Below are 25,666 nucleotides of genomic sequence, written 5' to 3'. Positions count from 1 at the left end.
GGTTTGTTTTATTATTTTTCCTGCTATTTCTAAAACATTTTAATAGATACACTCTGTAAATCCAAGGCGTAAGTAAGACAGTTAGGTTGCATTCTTTTCCCCATTGGGGCGAACGAGAATATTAAGTTTATGAAGAATGAAGAAAAAGTGGGCAAGACGATGCATGTTTCCATCTTCAGCAAATGAACTCTAAAGAAATAGGAAGTAACATTATGATAAGCTTTTAAGAGGTCTTGCAAGTAGAGGTAAAGGTTTGTTTAAATCTCTCCCCACTCACCACCTCCTATCCCCACCCCGGGCAAACACACACACACATACATATTTGTGGCTCCCGCAGTCCCTAATTATCCAGCATGGAAATAGACATCTCAAAATTATTTTAGTTCTTATGGATTTATTTAAAAAGGGGGAGGAGAGCAAAAGTTTAAGACTTGAACTAAAGGTATTCAAGGGCAAATCTGATCTAATTTATTAAGTTTCGTCTTTCCTTTTTGGCAGTATCTTAACAATACTCCTAGGATCTCAGTATTTCAGAATGCTGACTTCCTGTATTTATGTAGAATAAAGAAACTCAGCAATTTGTCTATAAGATGGTGTAGCCTTGAATGAAATTCATCTTATTGTTGGAACCTTAGGGACAGCTGTAGTTGAAGGAACCCTAAAGTCTCTTAAACTTTTCTCAAGTTCATTGTAGCACACTTAAAAGTTGTAATAAAAATACAGAAAGTCGAAGGAGATCAGCAAGCATGGCCTCTGTTTTGAAATCCGTTTGCTACTCATTTCCCTCATTTTTAAATCCTATTATATTTACACCTGGGCATCCATTTCTCTGAGATGAAAGGAATGAAGGATATAAAATATCAGAGTAACAATGATTCTCAACAATTATTGTTGGTCCTGTTTCATGGAGTGATTTAACACTCTTTGCTAGTCTGACTTAGTTCCTGTCAGAAGGACGGGACAGTAGGATTACAGTTTAAATATCGTAGATAGAAGCACAAGAAGAGACGCTGCTGCCACCACACAGAAGCAATAATAAAACATGACGCATTATTAGGAACCTCAGAAATAGAATGAAGAATCCAGTTTCATTGATTTCAGTTACAGTGATAAAGCCGCCTTCCAATTTTTTGTCTTTCCGCCTCTACTTTCTTTATTTCCTGATTCACCCCAGAAACATATCTTCCCATACATTAGCTAGGACTTGAGTCAAAGATTAGTCTTTAGAAGTATGTTTTGAAGTCTTTGTGTCACTAAAATAATTTTGCTGGTCGCTGATCTAGCAATAGAGCTGCACAGTGGAAATAGCTGCTGAGGGCTGCTATTCGTCAAGCATTTGCCCGGGACCCAGCACTGGGCTGTAGACACTGCAGGGTTTCCCCCATTTAACCCTCACAACAAGCTTATGGTGGGTAGTGGCATCATCTCTGTTTTAGAGAGGAGGAGCCAGAGGCTCGGGCAGGTTGCACCACTCGGCTGACCACACAGGGGTTTGCAGGGGGTCAGACTGTTGCTTCCCTAGTACCCCGAGCTGTCACTGTACAGGTTAAGAGCGAGGGCGCTGCCATCAGGGGGCCCTGGAATTGAACCTGGCCCTGCCACTTAGTAGCTCTGAAAGATTGGGCAAATTATTTAACCGTTTTGAGTCTCGATTCACTTATCTGGCAAGTGAGAGCAATAATATCTACTTCACAGGTTACCGTGAAGATGATATCAGACATAAGAAACTTAGCGAAGTGCCTAGACTTAATGTCAGTAAGTGTTAGTTTGTTTTTTAACAGACATCAAATGTGAGTCCTGTTCCTGCAGCTATATCACCAGTGCTCAGGACTCAGAATATTTTAGCATTAGGATGGCGAATGTTGTGGTTCATTGAAAGATACAGATCTTAAAATTTTCTTTTCCGTGTAGTAATCCTCAAAACTGTAGATGTCTAGTCATCATTCAGTCTACTAATTGAAACCTGAAATTGGAAGCTGTACCGTCGTTTTAGGAATGGATTGAGTTGTTTATCTTTTCTTCTCAAAATAAAAATCTGTTAAACTCTTGATGTTCTAAAAGCAGTTTAGCTGTGTGTGTGTGTGGGGGGGGGGGGTGTGTGTGTGTGAAAGAGAAGGGAGGGAGAAATGGGGGAGGGTAAGCACGTACAGTAAGGGTTTAGAGGGTATTTGTTGCAATGTTCATCAACCTACATCCCAATAACCTGGGATTTTTTTTTTTTTTTTTTTTTTTTTGCGGTACGCGGGCCTCTCACTGTTGTGGCCTCTCCCATTGTGGAGCACAGGCTCCGGACGCGCAGCCTCAGCGGCCATGGCTCACGGGCCCAGCCACTCCGCGGCATGTGGGATCTTCCCAGACCAGGGCATGAACCCATGTCCCCTGCACTGGCAGGCAGACTCTCAACCACTGCGCCACCAGGGAAGCCCTAACCTGGGATTTTGAAGCCAGAAAGCGCTTTGGTATTTTTGCTGTTTCATTATTTTTGTTGTTTCATTATTTTCTTGTTTCATTATTTTCATATTTTTTGTTTCATTATTTATTTCACAAAATAATGTTTAAGTTTATATTCTTTTTGTGCCAGCTATGTATGTGTATATATATAGATAGATAGATATAGATATAGATATAAAGATATAGATATCTTTCCCAAGTGGTAAGTTTCTGGAGGGTAGGGACTCTCCCCCCTCCTCCTGTCCTTGCATATAGTACAGTGACTTGAACATAGCAAGGGTTCTGTAAATGCACAGGGAGACATCATTCAGTGCACCATACGATGTGTGTACAAGTACAGTAGGTGCCCTGGATTTGACGTTAAAACCTAGACTAGAGGCTTGACTCTGTCTTCTACCCTTGTTTTCTTGTGAGCAAACTAGTTTACCTACTTGAGCCTCTTTCTTCCGACAGAAAGGGGATAAAGGTGATTTTCTCAGAGTTAGCTGAGAATTAAATGAATAGCATTTATGAAAATGTTCTATAAACTCTGAAGGACTCCATGAATGGGTGAGCAATGGTGTCATTTTTGGAAATCAGTAGATGCTATCACCCTCCATACTCTCTGCATATATTCTCCCATGTCTTCTCATAAGACTGGTTCCTCTAGCCTTCCAGGAAAAAGAGTCTCTCACAGATCCAAACACATTAAAATGATTGGAATAGAGGGCTCACTTTTAGGGTTAATTTGCAAGTGAGACTCCAAAATGAGCAATGAGTCTAACAACAGACCAGATATGATGGGTGTCATCTTGCAAAGGATGCCTGGGCCATGATGTAGGGTAGGACTCTAAGTGCCTCTAGCAATCAATGGGTTCTAAACGTGTTTCTGTTCTCTGCAGAGACACAGCCTTCGGCAGGGAATAGACGTTTAGGAACTGTGCACTGTGAGTCTTTTTAACAGAGAACACCAGACCATGCATGTGGATGTACAGGACACTTCAACCCTAGTGTCCAGGGGTTGAAGAAGGACAGCCACTGAGGAGGAACTCCTGCTAGTTTGGGATCCACAGTGTGAGGCAGTGTCCTGGACCAGGGACTGGCACACATTCCTGCTGGGCAGTGGCCCGAGCTCTGGGCAGGACTGGTGCCTTCACAACCCAGAGGCTGCCTTGTTGATATGCCAAGGTGGGAGCTGAGGAAGGAGTGGGGGCATCAGGTTTGTGCCCCAAGGGAAGAGGAGTGACAGATGTAGAAGCCCAGGGCTTTGCAGGCTATTGGGAACAATGAGTCACCCTGAGGGGGAAGGAAGACACTTTCTCTCCCTTAAGGGTAAGTGATGGCTGAAACTCAGAGCTCTGCCCTGGAGGGTGGCGTGGTCAGCCAGGCATGCCACTGCGGCAGTGGAAGGGAAGCCGTGGTTGGCATTATCGTCTCTCGCCTACAGTGTGTGTGTGCCCAGAAGGCTCTCCGATGAGCCTGGATCACACCTTCTTAGAAAGAAGAGGTATAGGAATGAATGGTTTACAGTGAAAAGATCACGGGGTTGGAAGTTAGGAGTCACAGGCTCTAATTCTGTCCCATTGCTGACTTCTGGTGTGACCTTTCCTCTGAGTCTGTTCTCTCATCTGTCTGTTGGAGAATTAAACTAGGTTTGTCCAGTGGGGCGAGGGGTAAAAATTCTCTGCCCACCATAGTTGTTGCTAGAAGCATTTTCAGTTCCCAGATAATTGTATCTTCCTGTATCACTGGGGGACGTCCAGGTTTGTTTTACTGAGGGACATGGAGTATGACAGGGAGTCAGGAGACTTGTTTGCAGGTGTTTAATCAGCACTGAGAAGAGGACAAAATCCCTGAAGTTCATCCTCAGCTCTGTCATTTATTGGAGTGTCACTTTAAATAGTTGAGCCCCAGTTTCTACACATGTGAAAAAGGAGAGCATTCTCACTACAGGCGTCTCCTCATGGTTGTTGTGACTTCAGGGAACAGTAAAGGTCAGCTGACATTTATTGAGCACCTGCTGTATACCAGTCACTCTGACAAATGCCTTCCAGTGTCTGCTTCGTGAAGGTCACTGTGAATGGGATTACTAGTCAGGCAGGGATGGCAGGGGGTGGCACTGACAAGAGACACTAAATGAAAGGTGAGTTTACCCTCCTGGGGAGATAAAGTTGCAAAATTACCAATCAGGACTGTCAAATCTTTTTCAACTGGCTGTCCAAAGTCACACCCTCAGGCAGCTAGGATGAGGCTGGCAGGCTCCAACCCCACCCCTTTCCAAGGTCGGTGCCAAAATGCTGCCCTCCAGCAGGGAGGCTGCAGCTGCCTCCTTTGGGCCAGGCTGGTGTCCAGGGCTGGCCACAGAGCTGCCTGTGGCCTCCTGGAGAGGTCCCAGGGCATGTTCCTCTCTGCCAAGATATAGCTGCTTTGTGGTACAGTCTGAGTGTCCCCCCTCAGCCCCACCTGCCAGGCCCCGTGGGCTCCCGGCTGGTCTTCACGGTAAGCGGGTAGTAGACAGCCCACCTGCTTGATGTCAACATCTGTGGGCGCGGCCCCAGGAAGAATGTGCCTCTCCCAGCCTCGGCTCAGGTAATTAATCCCCACAACTGACAGGTGGCAACAGGCGGCCCTTTGGCTGGGGCCATCAAGGAAAGTGCTTGGAGGAAGGATTCATTTCTCTTAAACTATTAAGAGCACAAATCGTACATGTCTGGCAGCTAGACGACTGTGGCAGGAAGGGAGACGTGGAGAAGAAGTGAATACCATGCCAGACGACTCTGGGGCCAATTTGGGGATCTCCACCTGCCTGATCAGTAGGATAGATCCAATAGGATATGGTGGCCCGCGTCCTGTTTGCAAGCTCACTTTGCAGAGTTCCCTTCCTTTGAAGTAGATGTAGCCCGAAGTGGAATACCTTAGCTGCTAATGAAGAAATTGAAGCCCGAGAGGGGAAATGATTTGCCTCAGACGCTGCAGGAAATCATGGTGCAGGTGGAGGACCAGAGCCCTGTCCTCTTGACTTCCTGTCCACAGCTCTCTAGGCAATATTTACTGCCCCAGTATACACATGCAGTTCAGAAATGAGGTGATAAAATTGTGGTCTAGTCACAGGAGGGTAATTGTTGGCTCTTGAATGCTATTTTGGTTTTCCACCGAAACTTTTAAAGTTGGCTTTTCAAGAGGACACCCCCAACCCAGCCCCAAACCATATACCCTCATTCACTCCCTCTTTTCATTTTTGGTGTTTCTGTTTGCCATCCATCATAGAACATTAGACTGATATTTGTTTAGAGTGTATTTACTTCACTAAAACCTTTGAAGTGGCTGCTTTTTAATTATTAATTTTTTTTAAAGCCTCTCTTCCTAGATGTGAGGTTTATAAAGTTTCTCAAGTGAGTTTATTTGTAGAGAACAAATCCGGAATATAGCGTATAATTAGCTCATACAGTTATATAAGGTTATTCAATATATATACAGTATGTATGCAATTATATAAGGTTATTCGGTATATTTCAAGCAATTCATACTGAAGCTGTGTCTATTTCTTTCTAGCTAAGACTCTTTTTCCATTTTAGTGAATTGGTTATTTATCATTAATTTTCCAAAGCCTCTTGATCAAAAATTAGGTTTTGACCCTTATATTTTTATTTTCAAGTATCTCATCTCTCCCCCTTATTAATCTTTCCCCTGCCAAAGCAATTGCTGTAACTTAATTGTGTCCTCTCTGAATACCCCGTCTGCTTTGTATGATTTTCTTTCCTGACTATTCCAATTATTGATTTCATCACCCTCTTACCCTTATAAAAGGGCCTTTTAAATTTGGCATTTCCCAAGAGTACAGTTTAGAAAAGAAAAAAAATTTAAGTCACTGAATGTTTTAGGATTGCTCTGTCTAAATTAAGGCAGGCTTCGTACTTGATGATCGCTGAGCGTGGATGAACGCTGTCGTGACAGCTTTTGAGCTTACCTTTTTTTTTTGCCCCCTGCCAAATATTTTACGTTATTTAAGGTAGTACAGACCCACACCTTTCACCTCTTGTATTCTTTGAACTCTCTGAAAAAAAAAGAATTAAAACCTAGAAGTGCACCTAGCATTTCCTGTTAGTGAATGGTAGTTGTCTTTTAGATTATCTGTAAGTCTCATTATTTTTTCTGTTAATTTTAATCAACCCAAATTCTTGCAGAAGGCCCGAAATGTCACTGATGTTTTTAAGCATTAGCTTAGGTTTAACTCTCCTTTTACGACCCAGCCATCTTCAGAGTAGGTAATTGGCCCTAAGTCTTAATGGACCTCACCTGCGTCTGGTTTTATATGCTAAGGTTAGTTCTGTGGGCTAATGGCCAGTAGTAGGTCATAATGTACATAGTGTTACATGAGAAAAAATTTAAAACATTTTCTTCTAGCATGACAGCATGCCAGATGTGGATTTATCTGGAAGCTGGCACTGTAGCATCAGGATGGAATTGATGCTACCCTACACAATTGCTTCCCTTGAGTAGTAAGGTGGATTATATAATTATTGATTTGTTTATACTATCCATATTCTTGGAGAATTGTGGGTCAAGGCAGCCTCGCAATTGGGATTTTCATATAGTGTGGCATTTCTTCTGGAACAGGTTGAAAGAGTAAAGTTGTTTTTTGTTTTGTTTGATGGAGTGGGGAGGAAGGGTCTTTGTTCCACCTTTAGGAAAGAGAGCTGTTAAAAAATTACGCAGGTGTGTGCTGATATTAGCTGGCATAGCTATGCATTGTGATACTGAATTACCAGTCTGGCAGCCAAGAGCGTGTAATATAGTATGTCGACTGAGGCAGGTGGTGACGGTGGGACATAGTTAGTGGAATGCTTTTTCCCCCCTTCTGTTTGCAACATGTTATTAGTAAAGGAGCTGAATTTACTCTTGTTTTCCAAAATCCCCGGAGTTATTTTATTTGAACATGATATTTGGCTTTGAGCAGCTCACTCCTCAATACACCAAACCTCTTCCCTCTATCCCTTCCCTTCCAAAACAAAACTTAGGCAAAGCTTGCTTTTGCGTTTTGTCAGGGATAGTGTATAGCAACAAAGAGTTTATTTCATGTGTTAGTTTTGAGGCACCTCTGTTCCATACCACTGTAGAAATACTTTGCTCCTGCGGATGTTCAAGACTGTGTAAGAGGAAATTTGGTTGAGGCCCACCCCCAAATTTGCCTCTTCATTCTTGCTTGTAGGCTAGTACTTCCTAGGAATAAACACACTCTCGAATGTGCATACATACACGTAAGTACATACATTGACTCCTACTCTTTTATATATTTTCGATCTGGAATCAGAAAGATGATCAATACTTTGTTTTCCACACTCTTTATAAAGAGTTACCTTGCCAGTGTGAACCTGGTAACTGGTGTCTGTAACAGATTTGTACCAGATCGTAAAATATTCAAAATAGAAGAAACATTATAGATCATCTAACAGAGCTTCCTCATTCTCGCCCTGTGGATTATTGGCTCAGGGTTCAGGGAGATCCTATGCATTGCCTGAAATTCCTCAGTGAGTGAGTGTCAGAAGTCCATGACTTCTTTGGAGAGATCAGATACTTCTATCTTTGGAAGAAAATTCTTTCACATGTGCTTTCTTTTCTTGTTTCTTCTCATCACAGTATTTCATCTTCTAATTTCACATTAAGATTTGCATAATTTAAGCAGCCACAAGTTCACGTGCAGTCTTACCTAACTAGGTACAAAGATTAGTACAGTCCACTGCTGACTTATCAAACCTAGGATCAGCTGGAGTAGAATTGGTTCTTAAAGAAACTGTTATTCTTTTGTTCAAGATCCCATTCTGAGAATATAGTTACAAAATAGGGAAGAAAGATCTCAATTTCTAGAGAAACATGTTTACTAAACTAAAAAGAATGCGATATTGGGTCGAAAAAGCACTATGGAATATTGTACTCCTGTAGGAAATTGGTGGTCATATTTTATTTTTTAGATGACCTCTGAGCTTTGTATCTGTTTTTCTAATCATATTGCATTTATATAAATTCACTCTGCTACCAAGTACACCAGTTCCCTTTTGGCCCCATACAATGAGCGCCAACTGCATGATGCATGGCGAGGAACACTGGTCTTTATGTCAAGACGGTCCTTATTGCTGAATGGATTTAAGCAAGTCTCATTTCCTCTCTGGAATCAATTCCTCTTGGGCTCCTCCTCTGTAACTGTAGTGTCTGGACCAAATGATTTCTAAGCTTTTCCTGATCTAACCTAAGAAAAGCTTAGCAAATGTGTCTTACACTAAAAATTCCTTGAAAGAGGTGAGTCAATAAAAGAAGCATAGAACCAAATCCTTGGTTTAAAATGTCAATTTTTATTTTTTTGTGGAAACTCAATCATTAGAGTATGTTAAAGTTGTAAAAACTATGCGCTTTTCAGAAGTAGGAAAATCTGAGTTTATTCCCATGTTGCCTAGATTTAGTTGAGCAACCAGTAGAAATCATTTTTTCAGGGATGCCCTCGTAACCCTCGGGACTAAGTAGAGCCCCATGTTTTATCCTGTTTCCCTCTGCTTTTTCAGAACATACGTCACAATTTTAGAAATAGTTTATTTAATGTCAGTGCTTCCTTTAAACCAACTCCCTTAGGGTAAGGAATACTGCTAGTTCCCTGGAACCTAGGACAGAGCCTGTCATGAAGCAGGTGCTTAATAAATACTTGTTGAATTAATGACCTAACTTCACCTCTCTAAACCTAACTTTTGTATCTGAAAATCAAGAGAAGCAGGTTTAGACAAGATGTGCTGTAATGTTTCTTCTGGGTTCTAATATCTTATTTCTATATTCTGTGTCTTCTAAAATCATAAGTCTGCAGTGATTTTACAGGTTGGTGCTGCCCATGCTAAATTCATTTAAGAAAAATTTTAATTAGGAAATATTTCAAGCATATAAAAAACAATAAGTAAAGTTAGACATCTGAATATCTACCAAAATGTTTCCATATTGCTTCAAATCTTTTCTTTAAATAAAATATGGCAGATAAAGCAAAAGATCTCCCTCCATTCCACTTCAATCCCTTCTTTCCTTCCAACAATTAAGACGAAGGAAATACATCTGTATGTAAGAACATGAATAAGTCTTAAAAACATGAGAAATAGAAATGCCAGACCACTGAGATTAAATTTTGAGCAGTGCAGTGTAAGTAAATATTAAGTTCACATAAAATTATATTACATGTACTTATGGATATATGCATGCATATTTTACAAATGTGTGGAAGCAGATCAACAAAATCCATTAGATTTTTATACAAATGAATCTAGTAACTTGAATCCAGTTTAGAACCCAGTGATTACTAGCAGATAAATATGAACTGTGTGATTCATTGCAAATGGTTAATCTTCAAACTTTAGCGAACTTTTATTATCTGGCAACAACCAGTTCCTGAAAGGTTGAAATAATCATGTTTCCACAGTGTTCCCAAGATTACTTAAGCTACACTAAGCACTTTATGTGGACGATCTTAGAAATAGGAGGCTTCAGTAATAATCATAATGCATACATGCCTTTTATGTTGGTCTTTGCCGTTGACTAAGGCTTCTCATATCTGTGATTTTTTTTCCTCCACTCTAAGAGATGTATATTGCATATTATAATTTTTTTCTATTTTATGTTTGTGAGAGGTGAAGTAACTGCATAAAGACCCAGGGAATAAATAGAAGAGGCAGAGTTTAAATCTTGTCTTTTGACCCCTAGTCCAGTAAATATTGCTTTCCATTTATTGGTTTTGGATAAGAGTCCTTTTCCAAAGCTTTTGGCTTTAAGAATTAAGCCCTTTCCTCTTCTACAACAAAATTGGCCTGTTAATTCCAGTGCTACCTCATGGTATTTTATTTTCCTTGTCCGGAATTAGAACAAATTATTTTTTCTTTTCTCTATCTGTTGATGAGTCCAATGACTAAGTCCTGTCTCATTTTGCTCCTGAATGTCGGGAGCCCTGTGTTAAAACTAACTCTCATTCATTCTACTTTGACTTTAGAAAAGAGATAAGAAAATGACGTATTATTTTTGCAAGCATCTTTAGTTCTAATGAATAATAGTTCTTGGCCTGTTTTGGTACTTCCATGCGTGTCTTTCACGATGAAAACTAGAAGACTGAGTTTTAGTAATTCCAAAACATTTCTTCCATCTCTTCACCTTTTTCTTCATTTGTACTGCTCTAGTTTAGGCTCCCCTCCTTTCTTGTCTGAATGGGTCCTAATAAGTCTCCCTTCTCCCTACTTTGCCTCAGTCTTGCTCCTATCAGCTTTGTTTTACTTACTACACATACACTGATTAGGTCTTTCCCCTGCTTTGCAATCGTCAGTGACTCTCCTTTGCCTGCTGGTAGAGTCCACCTGTTTCTTGTGACATCCAAGTCTCCTCTGAATCTGGTAGCTGCCTTCTTCGCTTAGCCTCATTGCTTTCTGCTCTGCCTCTCCTCCTTCTTCCCCCAGCGCATCTCTATTTCAACCATATTAACATCTCTTTGCTTGTACTCATGATGTTCTTTCTTCACAGACAGGCTGCCCTCTGCCTCTTGACTCTTCCTTCCTCCTGTTTTTTGGTGTACCGTCTAGTTGGTGAATAACTTGTCTTTTTTAAGGCCTAGTTTAAATATCACTACCTCTATAAAACCTTTCTTCTCTGCTTTAGTGGAATATATTTACTTTTCTCTTTCTCTCTTATTCCAACCAATCCATCAGCGAATCTGGTTAAAATATATCTGGAAACCAGATGCTCTTCACCAGCTCCCCTGCTGGTCTAAGCCACTCTCATATTTTTCACTTGGATTATTTGCAGTAGCTTCCTTGCTGGTCTCTCTACTTCCATCTTTGGTCAACAGAGTTTATTCTTCACATAACAGCCAGAATCTTATTAAAATGCAAATCAGATCATGTCACCTTCTCAAACCTCTCCAGTGGCTTCCTCTCTCACATCAAGGAAAACTGAAGTCCTTACTCTGGCCAAAAACCTTGCATGATCTGGGCCCCAACTTCTCTCTAAATTCTGATCATATCCCCTATCACTGTATCCTTTGTTCACTGCTCTCCAGTGACACTGGCCTTCATGACAGACATACCCACCCCAGAACCTTAGCACTTGCTGTCTTCAGTAATTGGAACATAATTTCCCTAGGAGTATGAATGGCTCACTCCAATGCTTCCTTCAGATCTTTCTTTAAATATCAACTTACCAAAGTATTCTTCTCTGACAACTCTAGATAAAATAATATCCTCCTCATATAATGGTCTCTAACTCCTGGCTCTTGACTCTCTACTGCCTTTAAATTTACTCTGATTTTCTTTATCCACTATCTGACATAGTATTCACTTGTTTAATCTAGAATGTGAGCACCTTTAGAGCCTTTGCTTTTGTTCACTTCTGAATTTCCAAACCTAAAACAGACTCTTGAATATAGTACTTTCTCAATAAATATCAAATTTATTAATTAGTAGTTAATTGCTCTATCCTCTGCAATTCCATAACACTTTACATACCTATAGCATTGTTTGTATTTCACTCTACTTCTAAACTGTGAGCAACTTGAGGGTAAGGACTGAGTAATTTTTTCTTCCAATTTATTTTACATTTTAAAGACTATCCTACACAGTGAGGATACATAAGTTTCTCCATTTGAGGGTTTTTAAGTCTTATTTCTGTCTGTTCCTAGTACAGAATAGAGTACCTGGCATCATATAGTATGTGCTCAAGTAAATGTTTGTTCCATAGTTATTGAATGATGTGCAAAGGGGGAGATAAATAGATTTGATTTCTAGTTTGCAATGGCAACTGCTTAGCAGATTCTAAGGTATTCAGCATTTTATTTTCCACTAAAATATTATGAATTCCAGAAAAATGCCTAACTAAATTAGACACTCAAGCTATTGACAGTCTCCTGTAGCAAATTTATTACTTAAAAAGTATGGAACTGAATTGAAAAATGTCAAAGGATACCCATACTAGCTCTTGCTATAGCTTGCTATATTCATGGAAAACTACAAAAGCAAATTAAGGGCCTGTATTTAAAAAAAAATAAGCATAAGGGAACATGATTTTAATGAACCAAAGAAAGCAAAAACGTCGAAAAAACTGAAAAAAAAAAGGTTTAAAATGTTGCTTCAGTACAAAGTAATAAAACATAAGCACTGTAAAGTTGGAGAAGAAAATAATAAACCTAGAATAGCAAGTTCTGATGAAAAGATGACTGAATAAGGTAAAAAGGGAGATAGATGAGATAAGCAAGTTCAATTGAAATGCAATAGAAGAATTTCAATTCTTTGTAGTAGAATAGAACAGAATTAACTCTAGAAAGCCATACTTATGGTAGAGAAAACAAATTTGAGAAACTTTCCCAGAATGCAAATAAAATAAAAAGATGTCAACAATTAGTGTTTGAGTATATAAAATGTATGGTGGATAGAGAGGGATATCCAGAGTAAGACTTATATGTTTCTAGAAACTAATAAGAGCAGAAGGAACAAAAACACAAGTAAAAAAAAAGGAAAAACTAAGAAATTTACTGATTTGAGTTCAAGCATGTAAGTTGAAAGAGTTCACCAATTTCCAAATTATTTCGAGAAAAAAAAGGATATATTTAGAAACATTCTCACTTAAAACAAAAACAAAAACAGAATAAAGAAGGAAACAAAATCCTGAAAATATCTAGGGAGAAATAAGCAGCTTGCTTAATTTAAAGGAAAAAAATTCAAATTGACCTCAGACTTCTACAATGCTAAAATATACATTGACTCAATTATCCAGTTTCAAGAGATTCAGTTAAAATTAATTTATGTACTAAAGATTTGTATACTAAAATATGCTCTTCAGTGTTATTTTTAATATTTTTACAATGGAGTAATTTATACTATAAAAGAAAACATGCTTAAATAAATCATAGTATATCCCTTTTTAATACTATAAACATAACCACATAAAATTATATTTTAAAACTAGAACAGGCTCATGATATGTTAAATAAAAAAAGATACCAAACTTTTTATGATATGCCCCAGTTTGTGTATATGTGTGCGTGTGTGTGTGTGTGTGTGTGTGTGTGTGTGTGCGCGCGTGCGCACGTATAGGAAAAAGTCTAAAATGTTAGGGGTATGTATCTCTGGGTAGGGGGAATATGTCATATATTTTCTTTTTTCCATAATTTTTTTATGTATACATGCTGTTATAACTATGAAAACAGACATATTTATTAAAAAAACAAAGAAGTTGGATGAGTTTTTAATCCCCATAACTGCTTCTAATAGCAACAGCACTACAGGGAGAGAAACTTTATAATTTCAAACATAAAGTTTGGAATGTTTACTATCCACCCAAAAAGCTGCTGGAAATTCAATGCAGTGGACTTGGATCACCAAAGAAATTCTTAAGTTATAGTAGGTTCTTTTTTCAGGTATAAAATCAGTTGGGTTCTTGATTTGATACCTGTCAGTAGGAAAAACCTAGCTAGAGATAAATATAACCTTGGAAGAACAATGAAAAAAAAATCTGTTTAGAATGGTAAGAAAATGTGCAAAGGGGAAATAAGTTCAAACTAGAAGTGGAATCCATGAAACAAACCAAAAACCTAGAGAAAGAATTATTTCTCTCAAGAATGTTGTATAGTCCCTTATTACATTGGATACAAAGTATAATAGAACCCAACCCCCCAAAAAGAAATGCTTCATGTGTTCCTCAATGTTAAAAATTAGATACATCAGAATGTTGTAGATATAGCTAAAGGAGTGCTTAAAGTGAACTTTGTAGAATTAAATGCTTATATTAGGAAAATATGAAAGTCTAAAATCAATGATCTAAGATACCAATTTAAAGAAGAAAAACAAAACAATAGCAAATTGAATGATAGTTCAATTAATGTAGTTAGACAAGAATAAAAAATTAAAAGTCATGCATGTTAGAAAAGAAGAAATGAAACTGGCTTTACTTGCAGTTGACATCATCATCTATGTAGAAAATTGTACCTACAAAAAACTACTAGAACTAATAAGTTTAGAAAGATTTTGTATATTGACAGGATATATGGTCAATATGCAAAAATCAATTATATTTTATGTACTAGAAAAATACAATTAGAAATGTAAAATTTTAAAGTATTATTTACAATTAAAAAGTATTAAAGAGGGCTTCCCTGGTGGCGCAGTGGTTGAGAGTCCGCCTGCCGGTGCAGGGGACGCGGGTTCATGCCCCAGTCCGGGAGGATCCCGCGTGCTGTGGAGCGGCTGGGCCCGTGAGCCATGGCCGCTGAGCCTGCGCGTCTGGAGCCTGTGGTCCGCGACGGGAGAGGCCACAGCAGTGAGAGGGCTGCATACCGCAAAAAAAAAAAAAAAAAAAGTATTAAAAAAGTGATCTAACAAATTTGTGCAAGATTTGCACAATGAAGACTATAAAATATTCCTGAGAGAAAGTAAACATGTTCTAATTAAATGGAAATGTATACCATGTTCATGGATTAGAAGATACAATATTGCTAAGATATTAATTGTCTTCAAGATGACCTATATATTCAACACAGTCTCATCCAAAATTCTACCAGGCATTTTTGTGGGAATTGACAAATTTCTTGTAAATATTATATGGAAATTCAAAGGACCTAGAATAGCTAAAACAATTTTGGAAGAGAAGAACAAAATTGGAAGAATTAGATTACCTGATTTTAAGACTTGCTATAAAGTTAGAGTAATCCAGACAATGTGATACTGATGTATGAATAGATCAATAGAAAAGAAGGCAGTGTCCAGATAAAGACCTGAACACATACGGTCAATTAATTTTCACAAAAGTGGCCAAGGGTATTCAATAGGAGGAAAATATAATCTTTTCAACAAACTGTGCTGGAACAATTGAATATCCATTAAAAAGAAGAAGAGAAAGAGGAAGAGAAGGGAGAGAAAGAGGAGACTGAAAGTAGATATAGGACTAAATGCAGGAGCTAAGGTTATAAAACTTCTACAGGAAAACATAGAAAATCCTTCTAACATTGAATTAGACCAAAATTCCTTAGGACACAAAATGCATGAGCCTTAAAGGCAAAATAGTGATAATTTCTTAAAATTAACTGTTTTGGAAAAGCACAGAAGGTGGGGTAAAAAAGGCAATCTATAGCCTGGGAGAAAATATATAATTTTTTAACTTATATTACATAAAGGACTTGTATCCAGAATACATAAAGAACTCTTTTCACTCAAATTATGAACACAAGCAACCCAATGAAAAAATGAAAATTTAAAAAGTATAAAAGATTTGAACACACTTCAGAAAAGAATAGCAAATAAGTATATAAAAATAATATAAAGTGAATATAAATATATTTTAAACTTTTCATTATATAAAATATAAATATAAACGAAGTATATATGTATATGAAAAGATACTCAAGATCATTAAACATCAGGGAGATGCTAATTTAAACCACAATGAGGACCACTGCATACCTGCTAGGATGGCATTGAAATTGACAATACCAAGTGCTGGCAAGGATATGAAGCCCTCATACGCTGCTGGTGGTGACGTAAAATGGCACAACTTCTTTGTAAAACAGTTTGGAAGTTTCTTATGAAGTTAAGCATACACTTAATCAGCAATCACGCTTGCAGTACTTATCCAAAATAATGTAAACATATGTCCTAAGATTTGTATATAAATGTTCATAATGCAGTTGTCCCTTCATATCCATGGGAGATTGGTTCCAGGACCCCCAGTGAATACCAAAATCCACAGATGCTCAAGTCCCTTATATAAAATGGTGTAGCATTTACATTTAACCCACATACATCCTCTTTTATACTTTAAATCATCTCTAGATTTCTTATAATGCTTAATACAATGGGAATGCTATGTAGATAGTTGCTGGCATGGCAAATCCAAGTTTTGCTTTCTTGAACTTTGTGGAAAAATTTTCCTCCATATATTTTCAATCCATGCTTGGTTGAATCTGTGGATATGGAACCCACAGATATGGAAACCAACTGTAGTTTTATTCACAGTAAATAAAAGCTGGAAATAATTGGTGACTTGATAAATAATAGAATTCCATTCAATAATAAAATAGAATGCTGATACATGCAAAAACATCGGTGAATCTCAGAAGCGTTATGCTAAGTGAGAGAATCCAGGCACATAATGGACAGTATTATTCCATTTCTATAAAAATTTAGAAAGGCAAAAGTGTAACAAGAGAAAGCAGGTACAGATTGCCTGAGCATGGGTTGGGGTGAAGATTAACTGCAAAGGGGAAAAAGATAATTTTGATGAGGGGTGGGGACTCAGGGAAGGCTGGGGAGGGGCTGGAAATAGTGTGTATCTTACTCATGATAGTGGTTACATTAGAGCGTACACGTGTCAAAAGTCACCAACATGTACGCTTAAAAATTGGTGTATTTTATAGTAAATTACACTTCAAAGCTGATTAAAGGAAAACAAAGCATACATACCCAAAAGAAGAAATTGGTCTTTAGATTTACAGAATCTCAGGTCAATGTTTGGGAGCATTTTAGAGGTCAATTTTCAAAGCCCCAGAGAGGAAGAGAGACATTCAAAGAATCCAGATGTATTCCAATTTGTAGTCTCTGCTGACTTGAATCACCAGGGTATTTTAAAATCTTGGCATAAATTAGATTCCCGTTTCTAGTGATCTTGTAGAAGCATGGAAAATTGGTGAAGATGATAGTGGCTATTGGGTGGGGGAAGTGGGCAAGTCTAAGGAATTATGAATACACTGTGGGCCAGGGAGACTGAATTTAGTACTGGAAAAATATTAAATGTCATCACAGAACCAATTTGCAAATAATGAAGGAAATAGAGTAGCAGAAACTTGGCTTTGTCAAGAAGGAACCATGCCAGACCACTTCAGCCCCTCTGATTACTGAACAGCAGTTCTGGAAGTTTAACTGGAAGCAACAACTGGAACGTATCCTGGCCCTGGTCAGACATTTAGATTTAGTCAGTAGTAAACCCTCATCACTAAAATTGGAAAATATGGTTTACAGCCCCAGATGCAGCCCTAGCTTAAGAGTAATATCTAAATTTTCCTCGCACGGTGTGGAGAACAGAAGGAAAATATGTTTGAATTGTGGGTGATGAATGTATGGTGTGTTTGAGGCATGTTGAGGTTTGCATGGGTAGAACCTGGGAGTGGGAAGTGTGTGTGTTTGGGGGGTGGGGGGAGGGAATGAGAGAAAGATGAAGCCAGAACACAAAGGGCCTTCATACACCATGCGAAACAGCAGGACCTCTTTCATGAATTCCCCAGAGCCGTAATAGAATTACTGACAGACAGCTGGTCCTAGACTCTAGGTCGGCTTCCTCCTAGTCCAGGATTGTTTCCCTTCTATCACTTGCTGCTTCTCCCTGCACTGAAATGAGCAAACATTATTATACTGAGAAATAAATAAAGAGGAATTATTGATGGTAAGTAGATCATTTTTGAGCTCCATTTTAATGTTAGAGAAGATTGTATACCTCTTAGGTTGATTCGGCGAATAGCCACACGTTTGAGAATTAGAAAAAAAGTAAAAGTACAGAAATACGCACTGCAGAGCCAGGAGAATGAGAGATGAGGAACTGCTGTTCCAGGACTATGGGTGATTCCTGTATACTGGTGGTTAACCAGATCTTCTCTGTGACCTCAGGCAAGTCCTCTGCCTTCTTCTTATCTATAAAATGGGGATAATAATACTGATCCATTATCTGTTATCTGAAATTCTGAAATTCAAAGAACTCTGAAAAACAAAAGTTGCTTTGGTTTTGTTTTAATTTCATAAGTTCGTGGCAAACTCAGGTGGTGGTGAAACCTGGCCTGAACATTGAGGGTTTATGGTCATTTCCTACTTAGTGTGAATCTTCATGGATTCTGAAGAAGTATTAAGATTTGATTATAGGGTGGCCCACTAAATCCTCCTGCAGGTGTTTATAACATACGCTATATGAACTCTACTCCCTTTCTAAAATCTAAACAATTCTGGATTCTGAAACATCTGGCCCCAGGGGTTTCAGATAAGAGATTGTAGATCCGTAGTACCTTCCTATTAGGCTTCTGTGAAGATTAAATTTCTTACTCCAGAGCTCAGAAAATGGTGAAGTTATTATTGAATATCATTACTGAAACACAGAAATTAGATTCCCCCTCCCACCTCTTAAGGATGAGTGAAGATTTAACCTGATGATGCCTAAGATTGTTCTTAGTACTTTTACGTTTTAGTCTGTCAAGTGTGATTTACAGTATATCAGCTATTGAAACAGAACGTTTTTCTTAACTGTCCTACTTATCCTTCTTTTCTTGCAATCTTTACACGCTTGGATGGGTGCCTTATTTGCCTTTAGGTGTTAGCTGACAAACTTTTTTTGCAATCATCTTTCCTGAGGTGCATTTTATGAAACTCATGTTTAGATTATACACCTCCTAGTTTAGTTAAAACACAAACAAATATGCTTATTTTCTGAGAGTTCTCAATAAAAATGAGTTCATAACATGCTTTAAGACGTTGTCTTTATTTGTAAAGTCATTGGTTAAAAACACTAGAGGAAAAATATCCACCTAGATTTCATTCAGTGTTTCCCAAGTAGAATTTTTTTTCTGTGGTTGATTTATGGCATGCTTCCTATTTCTTCACGCTATATAAAACCCTTTTGCTGTGTTTAATCCTTGACCTGTGGGCATGGAGAAACAATTATGTAATACACGTATAGTATTAGGAAATTTTTAACTGAAAATTTCATATAATGAAATGCTTGGGAGAAAAAGAAAGATTATTTAAATAAATATTATATTTCAAAAGGAAGAGGTAAAGCAATTTTTTTTTTTTTTTTTTTTTTTTGCGGTACGCGGGCCTCTCACTGTTATGGCCTCTCCTGTTGCGGAGCACAGGCGCCGGACGCGCAGGCTCAGTGGCCATGGCTCACGGGCCCAGCTGCTCCGCGGCATGTGGGATCCTCCGCGGCATGTGGGATCCTCCCCGACCGGGACACGAACCTGTGTCCCCTGCATCGGCAGGCGGACTCTCAACCACTGCGCCACCAGGGAAGCCCTTTTAAATGTGTTTTTCCATGGGACATTTGCCTCTATTCAGAGTTGGGTGGGAACATAGCAATAATGAATCCCTTTGCCACTCTGGCTCCTGCTCCCCAGTGTCTTTTCCCTGGAAGGATGTTGCTGCCAATTTAGGATTGTAACCTGTGTGTGTCTGTTTACGTTTGTTTGGGTAAGTGTTACTAGGTACCCTGCTCTTGGCCAGCAATTCCACTACCTGGGTGGTTTCACTCAACATCAGAATGAGGAGGAATGCAGTGATGAGGCATTGACCCAGAGAACAGGGGTGATAAGGTTTAAGATAGTGTAAGGATTAGAATGTAGACTTTCTATACGGTTTCAGAGGTGGGAAGAGGAAACATCAAGGATGGAACTTTTTCTTCAAGGTGTCATGCTTTCTCCACCCTATTTTCTAATTTTACAGTCAACCAACCACTGAACTTCCTCTCCCTACAGAAGGTAGTGTGGGGATGAAAAATTTCAGTCACTTGTGAGTGAAAAGATAATCTTTTTGCTGTGTTGTAGTAGAGCAGTCCTTCTTTCATGAGAGCGTATGACCAAGTGGCCCCTTCCAGATCCCTCATTCTTTTAGGCTATGACCTTAGAAGATAAGTGCAGCCATTTGCGGGAAATTTTGCTTTGCAGTTTTCTGGTTGGTTGACCTCAGGTAAAATGTCTTCGCTATCTGCCAGATATTCTATCTTAAAACATTTTTTTCCATAAACCCTAATCCCTATGAGTATTATAAGGGGGGGATTAATTATAGTCTGTTTAATAATACTCAGTACATGAGAACATTGTTTTTCCATTTAGTTTCTGGTACTCTGTAAAGCTGTTCATAGTGTTAATCATTGAAATATTTCTGAGAATCTCTTTCTTCATCCTAAAGAGAAGATAACAGGAAATAATGACATAAATGTGTTTTGATAAATGTGAAATAGTTTGTAGACATAGGATTTTATTTAAAGTGGAAAGAAATGATTAATTTGATCAATGAATGTAATCCCCTCGAATAAGATTGCTAGATGTCATGCATATAGTAGCCAACGGTGAACGTGATGCCGAAAGCTCAGCCTCTGTACCCCAGTGCCGAATCTAATCTCAGAGATAGAGTTTTGGGTGAAGTAGAAGAGAATAGCTTTATTGCTTTGCCAGGCAAAGAGGGGCAGAGTGGGCTCCTGCCCTCAATAACTGTGTGACCCAACCCTGGAGGATTTGGTGAGGAGTTTTATAGTGATGGTTCAAGGGCAGAGTTGATGATAAGATTAGGGTGTGTGCAGAGGCTGTACTCCTTTAATCTGGTCTCAGGTAGTCTGATGAGTTTTTCTGGTTGCTTTAATCTGGCCTCAGGTGGTCTTCTCTGGAATGAAGAATGCTAACTCCATTTGTTGGGGCTTTTGGTTTTGTAAGGAGCTCAAAGATATTGTTCTGTGGATCCCTTGAGGCAGAACCAGGACCTGCCCCAAGGCTGCACTATTGTTTCTTGGCTGCTCCTCATTTGTCTCTGCATCCTCTCCCTTCCCTGATTAGCAAATGTTTGAAACTTCCCTTTGGGGCTCAGGGAGGGTCATGGAGGCTAGAGTCTGTTCCCTACAAACAAGGAATGGGGGACCTGGAAAGGCTTCTCTACCCAGGAGCCCCACAGGGTCCTGCTCGGTTTCATACAAGCAGCTATAAAGGTATGTTTACAGAAAGTAGATACATGTTCCTGGTTCTGATTTTGAACAGGTATTTTGAACAGTATCTCCTATTGTTTCTTTTCTTTCCTCCACCATTGGCTCATCTCTAAGCAGTATTCCACCGAACTGAAGAAACTGTACTGCCAGATTGCGAAGACATGCCCCATCCAAATCAAGGTGATGACCCCACCTCCTCAGGGCGCTGTCATCCGTGCCATGCCTGTCTACAAGAAGGCCGAGCATGTCACTGAAGTGGTGAAAAGGTGCCCCAACCATGAGCTGAGCCGTGAATTCAACGAGGGTAAGGAGAATGGGGATCTGTGGCCGTTCAACTAAGTTCCTTGAAATGGAGCTCCTGTGGAGACTTTTGTTTGGTGCCCACTTACCTGGTTCCAACCTCTGCTGGCTGATGGCAGCTCAGGCTACCTTTCTGGCTGACAAGACTGTCTGAGAATAATGATGAGTAAATTTCAGGCTTTCACAATGACTGAACTGTTTATTTTAATATTGGTAATTGCTCAGTGACCTGGACTTGCCTCTCTACTCCCTACTACTGCTTCCTTCCTTCTTCTTTTTTTTTTTTTTTTTAATGGGAGGGTTTAAGGAGAACATGTGGCCCCTGATCTGTTGGGCCCTGGCTAGGGGCTTCAGTGCCTCTCCCAGGGTGATTGTCAAGGCCAGACCAATTAGGGTCTAGAAGGGGAAGAGATAGGAGCATAAAAGATGAGAAATATTAAAAAAATATATAGAAGAAGGAAGTAAGAACTAAGAAAAAGAAATGAAGACAAATAATGGATAAGAGAGTTAATAGAAGATCTAGAACGTAAGCTGGGGACGGGAAACAGTAAAGTGAAGGACTGGGAGTCAAAGAGCAGGTATCTTGGGGCGACCTTTAAGTGCTGTATCCATAGGTAAGTTAGGCCCCAGCCTCTGAGCCTCAGATCCAGTAATAGTTTTACAGAAGAGGTCATTATTTCCAAGGGTCCCCTTACATCTGCTGTTCTAAAGTTCTTTGAAGGCAGGCTAAGTCAAGAAGACAGAAAAATAGAAAAGAAGGACAGAAGAAAGCAAAAAGATTCATCAAAGAGTGATGAGAGTGCAGGAGGGTTGGGAGTTAGGATACTTTTTATAGAAATTATATGAAAAATAGAAAGATTGGTCGGTAGCCAGAATGTGTATATGTAGAGAACATAATAGATGCTAGAGAAAAAAGTAATGGAGAAAGAAAATAGACATTTAAAAAGAGAAAGTTAAAATCCTCCCAGCTTAATACAACTATTTTTTACACATTAATTTCTAGTCCTTGTTTATATGATCTCATTATCCATACCTTTGCATCTTGCTTTTCACTTAACAATATGCTATAAAGGTTATTCCCTAGGCTTCATTATAGGTTTCCATAATTGCCCTCCATCCCTCAAGGTGACATAACCCTTTCTTATTTTTTTTTCTCACTGGTTGACATAATAGTTGTTTTTAGTTTTTGCCATAAAAGATGATGCTTCAGAGAGCAGAGAGCATCTTGATACACTTAGCTTTTTACTTGTGTTGAATATCCGATTTGTAGAATGAGAACGTGCAGCCAAAGGTTAAAAACGTCATTAACGTCATTACGTCATTCACGTCATTAACTCTTAGAGCAGCTTCTTTCTTTTCGAGTTCCACCAGGTATCACATTTTGTGAAACTGTGCCTATACTCTTTTAAAACTTGCTTGCCGTTTCTTACCCTCTAACCTGGGGCTCTTGCAGCGCAATAAAAACAGTAAGTTTCCCATCTTTATGACCAAAGTAAGATGGAGACTTCATGATGAAAAGAAGAATAGGCAAAGTGAGAGTTATATCCTTTCCATCCATAGCTTCCTATTGAGTGTTTTTAATGGTCAATTTGGGGGCAGTATTTTCTCTCAAGCTAATATATTTTTTTAAGTAACTTTGCTCTTTTTCTTCCATTTTCCAGAGAAGCTAGAAAAATCACCTGTATGGATCAGGTCAGAGATGTAGTCATAGAGTTCTCCACCACTTGAATTGTTTACCTTGAGCACCAGAAACATGGGACTGTTCCCTTAAATACAGATGAACGTTCCTGTCCTTTCTGTGGCTCTATGGGTGGTGATACTTTCATGTGTTAGATCTCTGGCAACAGGATCGATTCCTCTTTTCAAGGATGTATATTGCCTCTATTACACAAGCCATTTCTTTGGCCACCAGCGTTCTGTCCATACAGTTTCATTTTGTTTTCTTTGTTTTGAGAGTGAAGAACTAAGAATTTTTTTTTTCTTTCTCTGTTCTGCAGGACAGATCGCCCCTCCTAGTCATTTGATTCGAGTAGAAGGGAACAGCCATGCCCAGTACGTAGAAGACCCCATCACAGGAAGACAGAGTGTGCTTGTACCTTATGAGCCACCCCAGGTAAACAGATAAGGGTTGGGCAAACTTGAGATTATTAGTTTTGGTGATGGGGGTGTTTCAAGCATCAATTTCTATTTTAGTCCTTGTTATAAAACAACTAACCTTTTTGTGTTTCTTCTCTCCCTCTTCTCCACAGGCCACTTCTCTATCCCCCTTCAAAACTCCTAAATTTGTGCTAAATTTGTACTTGGTAATGTGGCTCTGTGCCCATGTTCCCATCTTAAAGGCAGACAATAATTGAATCTACAGTTGAGTTTATACGTGGCATTATTATCCAGAGATCTTAACTGGCAATTCAGCTAGTAGTGGATGTACACGAGTACTGGATACAAGTATTTTTACACTGGCCTGAAAATGGGAGACCCTAAGATGGAACTCTTAGCTGAAGTTTGAATGTACAGGTTCGCAGGTTAGAAAAGCAGAGTGGTGTGGCAGAAAGAACACTGGGGTAGTGAGAACAGAGACTCTTCGTTTGCTGACTCACTCTGCGGACCTTTAGCTTATAGCTCTCCATCTCTGGGCTTCAGATTGCCTCACCCATAAATTCATTTTCTGGACTAGATGATTTAATTCTGAGGACCTTTTAAGCTCCAGAGTGTACTTTATAGAAGTGTACATTCACATATATGTTGTACTGTTTTTTATCCACCTCGGGGAAATATCCCTGGAGCATTACGGCTATAGTTAGTAATTTTTTCATCTCTCTCTTTTCGTATATGTGATGAACCCTATTTGAATTAGGTGATATGATCAGCTTGCAAATGAATATGTAGGGTCAAAGATCGTTATTTTTTAAAAGCCTATCTCATCTTGGGTAGGGTCCAGTGTTACAGATATTAGCTTTAAGCATCCCAAGATCCAAGGCAAAGAAGAAGCTACTGTGGATTTTACAGTTTGCCTTTGTAGAAGAAAGCATATCGCTTCCTCAGAAGTGGAGTTGTTTAAATAAGTGAGAACTAAGAAGGAAGAGCTGAGAAGAAAGAACATCAGTTCAAACCATGGTTAACACCGACTGTTTTTTCCCCCTCTCCGTGTTAAGGTTGGCACTGAATTCACGACAGTCTTGTACAATTTCATGTGTAACAGCAGTTGTGTTGGAGGGATGAACCGCCGTCCAATTTTAATCATCGTTACTCTGGAAACCAGAGAGTAAGTGGCATTTGCAGAATTGTTATTCTATAGAAACTCTGGGCAGAGGGCAAAGTGAAATTGTGTTTGCTTTATCATTACCTTTGCATGTGCAGCAGAGAGCTACCCTTGATTTTGTCCTTTGTGCTTTAAATCCTTGCTACAAACACTTACATAAAAGATCTAAGAAGGTGGAGACAGAACGGGGTGGGTAAAGGTAGAAGAGAAAAAAAAAAGAATTGGGAAGGTGTTCAAGTCGCTTCATACCTGAATTCTTGACATTTGACTGGAATAGTTTCTGATTAGACAGTGTTTGTTTTCATGTGGCCCCTAAAGGCATTTAACAGTTTCTTTGAATAAGTCTGAGCTGCCTGTGGGGATTTTATCTGGAGACGTCCACTGGCTTAACTCAAGTTTCCTTCAAAATATGTAGCTAAATACAGCTGTTCAGCTAATGGCTTGGAGGTTCTCTGCAGAACAAATGGATGCTATTTACTAATATTGCTCATGGCGTGTAAGCACTCTTGTGTCTGCCAGATGCTTTGGGGCCCATCCTCAAAGCAGCCATAAGGGAGCTGGTAGCTGTGGTGCGCTGGTGATGGCCAGCAGGGGTCTTTTCAAATTCTTTTCATTTAACCCTTTCTTCTCCTCTTCTCTAATTCCTAGTGGGCAAGTCCTGGGCCGCCGCTGTTTTGAGGCCCGGATCTGTGCTTGCCCAGGGAGAGATAGGAAGGCAGATGAAGACAGTATCAGAAAGCAGCAAGTCTCGGACAGCACAAAGAACGGTGATGGTACGAAGCGCCGTAAGTAGCTGTAGTGGCCAAATGGGGTAGGGTTAAGTCTTCTCCAGAGAGGGGGGCTGGGGAGTGATCTTTGAGAAGCTGCAGAATAAGACCTAAGGGCTTTAGAGGCAAGTATGACCCAGGGCCCCAGAGCTGATGGGAGCAGCTCTCGCTGAAATGGACTCCA

General features: G+C 39.3%; 1 protein-coding gene across 9 annotated transcripts in view; it reads left to right on the top strand.

The window, feature by feature from the left end:
• TP63 (tumor protein p63) overlaps window positions 1–25,666 on the top strand; it is a gene marked incomplete at both ends in the record, with an annotated part of 220,788 nt that overhangs the window by 171,353 nt on the left and 23,769 nt on the right. For 5 of the 9 annotated variants that reach the window (XM_082839094.1, XM_082839096.1, XM_082839098.1 and 2 more), the window contains 4 exons: window positions 21,274–21,460; window positions 23,454–23,569; window positions 24,609–24,718; window positions 25,364–25,500. In XM_082839094.1, coding sequence (XP_082695220.1) covers window positions 21,274–21,460; window positions 23,454–23,569; window positions 24,609–24,718; window positions 25,364–25,500 — 550 coding nt within the window. The remainder of the gene's footprint in view (window positions 1–21,273; window positions 21,461–23,453; window positions 23,570–24,608; window positions 24,719–25,363; window positions 25,501–25,666) is intronic. The other 4 variants (XM_082839095.1, XM_082839097.1, XM_082839100.1 and 1 more) reach the window with 1 other exon arrangement.

Source organism: Leucopleurus acutus, assembly GCF_964270905.1.
Source record: "Leucopleurus acutus genome assembly, chromosome: 5".
NCBI lineage: Eukaryota > Metazoa > Chordata > Mammalia > Artiodactyla > Delphinidae > Leucopleurus > Leucopleurus acutus.
The sequence above is the reverse complement of the archived record's forward strand: the minus strand, read 5'-3'. Positions and strand labels throughout refer to the sequence as shown.